A 10095-nucleotide genomic window follows, 5' to 3' on the forward strand; every position below is an offset into this window, starting at 1 on the left:
GTCACACTGCCGACTCAGGTTCATCTTGGAGTCCACTTGGACTCCAAGATCCCTTTCCACTTCCGTGCCACCCAGCAGGTCATTCCCTAGGCTGTAGGTGTGCTGGACATTTTTCCTCCCTAGGTGCAGCACTTTGTCTTTCTCCTTGTTGAATTGCATTCTGTTGTTTTCTGCCCACTTGTCCAACCTGTCCAGGTCTGCTTGCAGCTGTTCCCTGCCCTCCGGCGTGTCCACTTCTCCCCATAGCTTTGTGTCATCTGCAAACTTGGACAGAGTACATTTCACTCCCTCGTCCAAGTCGCTGATGAAGACATTAAAGAGTATTGGTCCAAGGACCGAGCCCTGCGGGACCCCACTGCCCACACCCTTCCAGGTCGAAGCCGACCCATCCACCACGACTCTCTGGGTGCGACCCTCTAGCCAATTCGCCACCCACCGGACTGTGTAGTCATCAAAGTCACAGCCTCTTAATTTGTTCACCAGTATGGGGTAGGATACCGTATCGAAGGCCTTCCTGAAGTCTAAGTATATGACATCCACCCCTCCTCCTGTGTCCAGGCATTTCGTAACCTGGTCATAAAAAGAGACTAGATTGGTCAGGCACAATCTGCCTGCCACGAGCCCGTGCTGGTTTCCCCTCAGCATAATTTGTCCTGCCGGGCTCTCGCAAATGTGAGCCTTGATAATTTTTTCAAAGACTTTGCCAAGGATGGAGGTGAGACTGACTGGCCTATAGTTGCCCGGGTCCTCCTTCCTCCCCTTCTTGAAAATGGGGACCACATTGGCCCTTTTCCAGTCCTCCGGGACTTGGCCCGTGCGCCACGAGCGTTCAAATATTCCCGCCAGTGGCTCTGCAATGATGTCGGCCAGTGCCTTCAGCACCCTCAGATGGAGTTCAATACCTTTGCAAATCAGGCCCTAAGTGCATCAGCTTGGGCACCCAAAATTAATGGGCACTTTAACATATTTTGGCCATGGCCTGTCTGTGCCTTACTTTTTCCCCATCTGGAAAGTGGGGATGATAATACTTCCCCATCTAAGAGAGTCCTGTGGGTTTAATGAGTGAATGCATGTTGAAGAGCTTGAGGTATTTAGATAAAAGGTCTCAATTCTGAAGCAGTGGCATTAATAATAATAATCCGCTCTACTGAAATCTTCTCTCTGGACCTTGGATACGCAGCTTTTTACACAGTAAAAACATTGGAGCTGCTGAGTTTATTGTTATGAAAAGCAATTGTACTTGGAAAGTTTGATGGTGGGATGGTGAGTCCCTCACTGAAGTTTAGTTTACAGGCCACTTACAAAACCTCATAAAATATCATCCTTTGTTATTGTTGCAGTGACATCGCTGTACAAGGTAGTACACAAACACAAATAAGACAGACAATTTCTTTGAAAAAAAACTTGCAGTATAAGCTAAATTATACCACAGGGATAATCCAAAAACTCTGTAGGAATTAAATGTTTAATCGGGACCTGCAAATGGAAAAATGAGCCAGTGTCTTTTTATGCTAGACAAAGATGTTTAGTTTATTATTTCTAGAAAACTGGGGCTTTTTTTTCAGTTGTTTTGTACATAAGAAATTCAGGTCTTGTCTCATTTGGAAAAGTCTCTGATAATTGGAGGACTACTGAAGTCCAGGCATAAGAAGAGAGGGGAAATTGAGTGACCAGAAAGGAAAGCAACTTTAAGTCCAATTGTTTAAGGTTTCATTAATACCTATTTAGCTTTGATGCCTAATTAACATCATGAATAAAGGATGCCTTTGTGAAGGATTCAACAGCATCTCACTTCCATGTAAGGTGTTACAGCTTACAATAAGTGTCCCTGAGATCTCCAGAAGAAGCAAACATCTGTAATGTCTAAAGAAATGTTTGTAGTTCTGGCCATCTTTATCCATGTAAGGAACTAAAAAAAAGGGAACGATTTGTCAAAAGTCCTTTGCTCGAAGGACTGAACTATGGTCTAATGCTAAACCTGCCTCCTCAAATCTTACAAACAAAGATAAATTATTTCTTCCTCAACCAGGGGCTGCAGGATCAGAATAAAGCTGATGGCTTAACTCAAGACAGAGCACTGCTGTGTGCTGGCCCCTCTGAGTCACACCCACATAACAGCACTTATGCAACTTTCGAGCACTTTACACACAAAAATCTCAAAGTCACCTCCTAAAGTTAGGCAATTTCATTGCCCCTGTTATAGGGAGGGAATAAGGCACTGAGATGTTCAGAGCAAGTCAATGCCAGAGCAAGGAACAGATCCTAAGTATCTAGACCCCCCAGGCCCTGTGCTCCTACCAAAAGGAAGCCTCCTATAATGGCAGGCATCTCCAGCTGAGGTGTGGCTGGCTGGTGTGTCACCTGGGGCAGTGTTTTCAAGGTGGCTGCTAGAAGAGGATGGGTGGGAGCTAGATGTGGAATGACGGGAGGGGTGGGAGCAATGGGCAGAGCACCCTGCAGGTGCTTCAGTTCCCTGCCCTACCCTTGAATACTCACCAAAAGGGGAACACAAAGGGGATCAGAAGCTTCTCAAGATCAGGCACTGGCCTCATGGCTTCTTTCAGCCTCTGCCAAAGCTACACCCAGCAGGACAGGGGCCACATGCCCTTGGCTTGCAACGGCATGCAGGGAGTTGGTTTATTCAGCTAGAACTTATAATGATCTTAATGGAAAGAACCAGTGATGCTGCAGCCATCCACCAGAGCCTCCCACATGACACCCAGAGCATGCTCACTGCTCAGGCAGGAGAGAAAGTCACAGACTAACAGGGCAGGCTAGCATATACAGTGCTGGCTCCAGATCCTGAAGAGGTGTACCCAATCTACTAGCACCCAGAGAGGCCTCACTCCAACGCTGCAATGGGGCGATGTTTCCTTCTATGCCTTTAACCCCAGAGTTCCCTCTCTCCCCAACCCCAGTGGGGATGGGAGGTGTCTTCGTTTTGTACCTTTAACCCCGCCATGATCCTCTTCATCCCATCTTCAGAAGGAACTTTCTCTACTCTGACCTCTTAATCTGAAGTTCCCCCCGTTTCACACATCTGGTAGGGCCTGTCTGGGGGAATCCCCTCTGCTTCACCAGCTGGAGGGGTAATCACGGGTCCCTGCTGCTCCACACACTGGAAGGTCTCATTGAGGATTCACTGAGAGTCCCTTTACTTCATACACTTAAGACAATGGAAGGACCTTTGCTCTCTGCCCCATGTCACCAGGAAAGTGCCTGACCCCGTGGTAACCCACTCTTAGCCCTGGGACACAGTGGCTGCTCCCTAATTCCTAAATACTGCCTGGGCCTTACAGCATTGTCAATGCACCTTGTATCATCAGAGGGAAGAAGTGCAATTGGGAATCACATCACTGAAACAACCCTCTCTCTGGACTCATGGCTGTTACTTGGAACTAGCAGGCAGGGACAGCAGTGGGGAAGCCCAGGTGACCCCAGAGAGCACTCAGCTCTGCAGGAGCATCATCAGAAAGCTCAGGGATAGAGTCCCAAGATCCCTTCCTTTCAGCCCTGCCTTGCAGCTCTTACCATTCAATGCTCAGAGACCTGGGACGGAAGGCGGCCAGCTCAGCCGAGACATACTCAGCTTTCCTCCTCTTCTCCTGCTTCTGCTTAACTGATAAGCGATGGGCAAACTTAGAGAAACTGCTCTCAGACCTGGGGAGGGGGAAAGGAGAGGCATTAACTTTACTGCACATCTCAATGACAAGCAGCGGATTCAGAGGGGAGCCAAGGGATGCTCAGAGCAGACAAGGGCCAACCAGCAGCAGGCCCTGAGGGGACCTTCAGGGAAAGCAGCAGGAAGCTCAGAGAGGGCAGTATAAAGCAGCAACAGTTCTAGCATTTTTCTAAGAAAAATTCTCTCCATGGCATCTATATGGCCCTGCAGAAATCCTGCACAGGTATGACGGATGGGCTGCCTGTGATAGAGTCCTCAAGCCCCAATCACTGACCAGAGCATAGTGTTAGCTAGGCTGAAAGAGCTATTAGCAGAAAGCACACCTCTTTGCAGCGACTGAAGCTCCATGGTTGTAATCCCCACCTTGTCATGTTTTAAATGATGTATCTGTAGCCCCAACAACAAGGCATTCCAGCTTGTCATCAGATCTAGCTTCCCACTTGACTGAAACACCGAACTGGACCATTTCCATGATGGTGAAAGTGACCCCAGAACAGAGGAGCAAGGAGATGCTCTGGGGCTCCTATCAGGACTGCCTACCTCACGGCTCAGCAAAAATGGTCCAAGCAAATGTTGACAGGGAGAAGTGGGGTGGGGGAGCTTGTATGAAGTCCTGTCTCAAACAAGTTCCCATTCACAAAAGGCCCAGAGACCTGATGGGTTCCCAGGCTGGGGTTTGAAACCCTATTGCAGCTTTCATTTTGAAGCCTGTTACAGAGATAAATCAACCCAGGAGGCATTTGAGAATAGAAAACAGAGTGCGAGCATCAGTAAGCAAGTTCAGATTTTGGGCCTATTAATAGTGACCACGTCTCATGCTTGCATAGAGAACAGTAGAGTGGGTCTGCATCCAACAGCTTCTGAGAGCCTCCCCCATCAGCTGCAACCGCATCCTCTATTCATTACAACACAGCTCATAGAAAACTCTGATACCAAGATACCATTGCACTGCTTCAGCTTTATTATACTCTCTGGGAACCACCAGTACCAATATGTGACTGCTTCTCCCTGCTTTATTACCACCCACAGGAAAGCCCAGATGAGGCACCTCCTGCAGCCCCTATGCTGAATTACAGCCCCCAGGCGCTACCAACACTAAGGCATGACTCCTCTCTCGATCAAAAGGTTGCTGCTGCAGCACTATTACTGCTGCCAACTCATGTGGGAGCAGAGAAGAATATAAGGAGATGGGCATGCAGGGAGAGAGGAGAATGAGTGAAAACCCACTGAATCTCCCTCTGAGTTGCAGTTCATGTTCTGTTTGCTTCAATGGTGCCACTGGACCACTGCCTACAAGGAGAGAAGCCAGAAAAGCAGGGGAGGGAGATGGCATGGGAAGGTGGGCTGGCGCTGCTCAATGACCACTTCGACTGGGAAATTCAGGACCAGCTCCCACACGAGTCCTAATGAGCCTGCCTCAGCTGCTGCTGGTAGTTAGCAGCAATCCAGGCCATTTCCGCTTTTGTTCTGTTCTGAATCTGCTCCAAGAACGGGACCATGCCTGCATGGCATCCCCCGCCTTATCTGATCGATAGATCTGGAGTCTCTCATGTTGACCTTCTGCCTAAGACTTGAGCTCTTCCTCCCCTTCTTGTCTGTTGGCCCCACAGGGGGCTGCAATCTACTCCCACCTGCACAAACTCAGGCACTGCTAACACACTCTGCACAACCATCTTCCACAAGTATAACAAAAAACAATGCTCAAGGACAGCAGGGCTTGATGCGTGTAAAGGACGGTAGAAACTGCCCGGCATGAGTGACTGGTGCCTCCCAAGTCTAGATCACCGAGCCAGTGGTAGCACTTCCGGTGGCACTTCCGGTTTTGCAGCTGGGTTTCCAGGGGGTGCACAGTCCATCTCAGGGGATGCACGTGCACCCGTGTGCACCCCCTACGCATCACCAATGCTGCCCCGTAGAACCTTTACTGCAGGCCAAGGAAGTACATGCCAGAAAAGAACCTGCATGGATTTTCAACCCTGGGTTCACCCCACAGGGTTGATGGTTAATGGCTCCCCACCAACCACCTCTTTATTTGTAAGTTGCACGATAAAGTTACAAGCTGCAGATGAGTTATGAAGTTATTGAGAACCACACAAGGACATTTTACCATCATTAAAATACAAGTATGCTTTAAAACCCTAAAGTGTGCTATTACTATTATTACTTATGCTACAGCAATGTACAGAGGCTTGGTCTGAGATTAGGATCTCACTGTAGACAATATTATGCATACACATAATAAGAGATAGTCCTAACCTCAAAGAGTTTGAAAAGACATGAAGAAGGAAACAGAAACACTTAGGAAGTAAAATGACTTGCCTGAGGCTGTTGTGAAGGTCAGTGGCAGAGCTGGGAGCTAACAGCAGTGCCCCATCTTCTAGACCAGGGATTGGCAACCTAGGGCTTGTGACAGTGATCATATTTGGCCCATGAAGCCAGAGTTTCTATGATGTTTCAGTAGCAGGGGGCATTGCCTGGGTGACGGGGAAGCAGCAGTGTTGGTGGCTGCACTGGAAGGGCCATTGCTGGATCTGAGGCTGAGCTGGGTCTTTTTGGCCTATTGCTCCTAAAATATTTCCAACACCTGCTCCAGGCCATACTAGTTCTCCATGTACCAACCAAATCACCTTTCCTCATGCCTATGAGTAATACTGTCTACCATTAAAGTTAATGTCCTGAACAAGCTCTTATCAGTTCTCTCTGTACCTTTTCAGTAGAGTCTGTCTAAGAGAGTGAGAGCTGGAAATCCAGACTGATGTGGGAAAAAAAGACGGGTGGCAACTCTAGCTGCATAGACACTTCACCCTACCAATCTGACTTGTGTGAATGAGTCCCACTTCCACATATGTGCACAGCAGGGAGAAGAATGCCAAGCTGCTCATCTGGCACCCATGCCATGTTTTTAGAAGTTAATACATCTCTCACTCAGCTTCAAGTGACCCAAATATCTCAGAGAAGGTATTTCTCAGAAACGCGATCTCTCTTCCTGTCCTTACAATAATGAAACAAGACACAAACAGCTAGCCACTTTCCCTGATATATTTTAAACACATGCATCTTCAATTCATTAACTCTGCTTATTGATTTATTTCTTAACTAGTGAATTGCTGCTGCTTGGGATAGGATGGAGACAGTTATTTGGAGGGGGGAGCCTGTCTCTGAATGATCACCACTAAGAAAGAGGAGATGAGACCATCCAGGGTCATTCATTACATTAAAACAAACTCATTTGCTTTGATGTAAATGAGGGGGATTGTCTTGAAAGGTGTTGGAGGGATATATTTTTCTCTCTTTCACTGGTGAAGAAAACGCGCGCAGGGAAGGCAGTAGGTTAGGAACAATTTAAGCATCTCATTGAAGTCCATCTCCCAGAGCCCACTACACAAACATTGCTCCTGCCATTAAAGTCTCTCCTTTGATTCCATGTCAAAGCTCATACTTAATGAATAATATTTCAATTAACTGACGCTCAGTAAACTGATCTCTCATCGCCAAGGAAGTTTCTGCATTAGATTAGATGGGAAAGAGAGAAATAGTCTGGCTTTGTAGAATTCAAGGCTCTGCAGTGCTGGCCCCCAGAATCTAGCCACTTGGAGCCAGTTTATGACTTGGTGTGAGAGGGTTGCAACTGCTTTAACTTGACTGGGCAGCATCATTGTTTGGTCCACAGCTGTGCTATTCCCAAAGTGACAGCATAGTGTCCAAGAGGGATATGGCATAGCTGGAGCACCTATCCTTCATCACCTGCACTCATTTGCCCCAGGACAGCTCTCAACTTGTACCAGGTGGGGCTCTGCTGCTATTCAGTTCAGTCAGGCAAGAGGCTGAGCCTCCTGGGAAGTACAGAGCATGTGAAGCACTCACTGGAGGTAAGAGAAGGGGAGGACTTTCAGGATCCAGAAACATGCAGCTACTGAGACGATCGGGCCCACAGAAGTAGGAAAGATGCCTCTGGCTACCTACCCCAATTTCTTGTCAGCACAGGTTTGTTCACTGCACTGTTTTACATTGGCTTGTGCTGTCTGGCTTCTTACACCTCAGCCAGTGGGTCATTCCTCATGGGAAGTTATCCACCTCCCCATCAGGAAGTGCTTGATGTGATTCAGACTCAATAGTCCTCTTCAATCTAACCCACAATTCCTTGCTATTCCCCACGGGACACCCCTAAACCATCCCTTTCCATTTGTACCCCTTACATTAATTCAACAACTGTGTTCTCTGGAGCCCTGCTTACCCAAACACCACATACTTAGTGTTTACCACCTTTCTTTTTAAATCAACCACCCCTGAACTCAAGGCCTTTTCCTGCATGTGAGTTTCTGGTTTCCAGAAGGAAAGAATACCCTCCAAGCCCAGTCACCAACCTGCTCCAGAGACTCTTGTATTTGTACGCAGCCCAAAATTGCCACTGAGCTTTCTTGTCACCATTAATCAATGCAAATGCATCTACTTCCCTGCAGTCTCCCAGCCCCAGCTGACTTTGAGTTTTTCAACAGCACTCTGCATATTTTGCATCCCTGCCCCCATCAGCATTGTTATTTCTGGTATATGGTTATTACCTCCCAGGCCCTGTGGAGGAGCAATCTGTCTGGGTACTTATCCACAATCACTAAGACAGGTCACTTTTACTCCAATTTTACAGATGGAGATAGTGGCACAGGGCAGATTCAAATGACTGGGAGCTGAAGCCAGACAAAAGCAAGATAGAAATACAGCACTAATTTCCGACAGTGAGGGTGATTAATCACTGAAATAAACTCCCACAGGAAGTGGTGAATTCTCTATCTTCCAATGTCTTCCAATGCAGACTGGGTGCCTTTCTGGGAGAGGTGCTTTATTTACAACTGGGTGAAGTTCAATTGTCTGAAGATCTGTTCAATGGTCTGAAGATCTGTTCCTCTACAAGTGACTTGTGCCAAGGGCACACAAGAAGTCTATACAGAGCCAAATCTCTCAAGGTCCAGTCTACCCAAGGTCTTTCTCCATCACAACATGCCACTCTCCTCCTGGAACTGGTGACACCTCCTAACTCCATATTATCTGGAAATGCCACTAGCTTGCAACTCATCTCCCATTTCTAGTTGTTATTAAGGTTTACTAAGACTGATTTCTGCCCAGTTGTTTAGTCCCTTCCAAATGAGCTGCACGCCTGCTACCTGTCTCTCTGTATGCCAGTGTAGTGCCACAGGAACCCATTCTCATAGCACTTCACACCAAATTCCTGCTACCTACCTCCCCCCCACCACCCAAGTTCCAATGCATTCCTTTGTATTTCATCTGAAACCTAGGAGCACATTACAGTAGCAGCTGCCTACTTATACAGTGCTGCTTTACATAAACTGTGCTGCAGTGGGGGATGATTCATACCTGCTATACTATGACTGTATGCAGACAAATGCAGCCTGGATCAGGGAGTTTGTTATATCTCCCTCCCGTAACCCCACATACACAGCCAAAGTCATCAGTGGTAAGGGATCAGTGGCAACCAGGACTTCAGAACTGGCTGAAGGGTCAGGTTATCCCCTAAATAGTCACCTCCTCCTACTACTCATAATTTCACAGGGGTTAACTTTTAGCTTCTTTCTTCTGTTTTTGAAAGGAACCCTGTGCGCTTGGATAAATGGATGGGGGAACCATCTGGTTTCACCGTGGCATCTGCAAATGCCTCGAGACCCTGTATTTAACAATTCCTCTTTAAATATTTTGCTCCAGGGTGACTCACCACCTACACATCCTACAGCAGCAGAACACCTGGATGGCTCCTAGCCATTCTGTCAAAGGGCAAAAGAGAACGCCCTCCTGAGGATGATGACAGTAACTGCCCTTATACCTCCCATGTGAGATCCTAAGAAAATACATCAATTCATCCTTATAACATTGCTGTGAGGTAGATTGGGATGGGAAAACTGAGGTGTAGAGTGGATGACTTGCCCAAGGTCACCCGACAAACTAGTGGCAGAGGAATCAGAGTTCATATTTCCTGACTTCCTATATCATGCCTTAACTTGGGACTTAGGAGACCACCCTGACTCTCAAACACTTTGCTGCTCATTGGACTAAAAGGCCTTCTAGCCTCTTTACATCAGGGCTAGTGTTTTCCACATTTTGCACAGGAAGAACAGTGTCCTGGATATTCTGCATGGGATAAACCCAAGGAACATGGAAAGGAGCATGACATCTAGCAGCACTGTGACAGGTACCTCCTAGACCCTCCAGGATCTGCTTTGCTCCAGAGCTATGTTCCCTAAATGGGCAACACAGAGTTCTGACTTGGATAACTAGACTTCTGCCTGTCTCAGAAGAAAGAGGCGAGAGTCTCATTTCACAAACTGAACAACATCTAAGCCAGTGCTCGAGAGACCTAAAAAAGGAACAAACACTTTTCCTTCAATGGACCCAGCATCTTCCTGCTG

The 10095-nt window shown here is 47.4% G+C and overlaps 1 protein-coding gene across 1 annotated transcript in view; it reads right to left on the minus strand.

Annotated features, from left to right (window-relative positions):
• Positions 1-10095, minus strand: part of LOC102380525 (ankyrin repeat and fibronectin type-III domain-containing protein 1-like) — a 412615-nt gene that overhangs the window by 77089 nt on the left and 325431 nt on the right. Inside the window, exon 5 of the mRNA XM_025203646.1 lies at positions 3532-3660. Coding sequence (XP_025059431.1) covers positions 3532-3660 — 129 coding nt within the window. The remainder of the gene's footprint in view (positions 1-3531; positions 3661-10095) is intronic.

The sequence above is a fragment of the Alligator sinensis genome, unplaced genomic scaffold (genome assembly GCF_000455745.1).
Source record: "Alligator sinensis unplaced genomic scaffold, ASM45574v1 scaffold404_1, whole genome shotgun sequence".
Lineage (NCBI taxonomy): Eukaryota > Metazoa > Chordata > Crocodylia > Alligatoridae > Alligator > Alligator sinensis.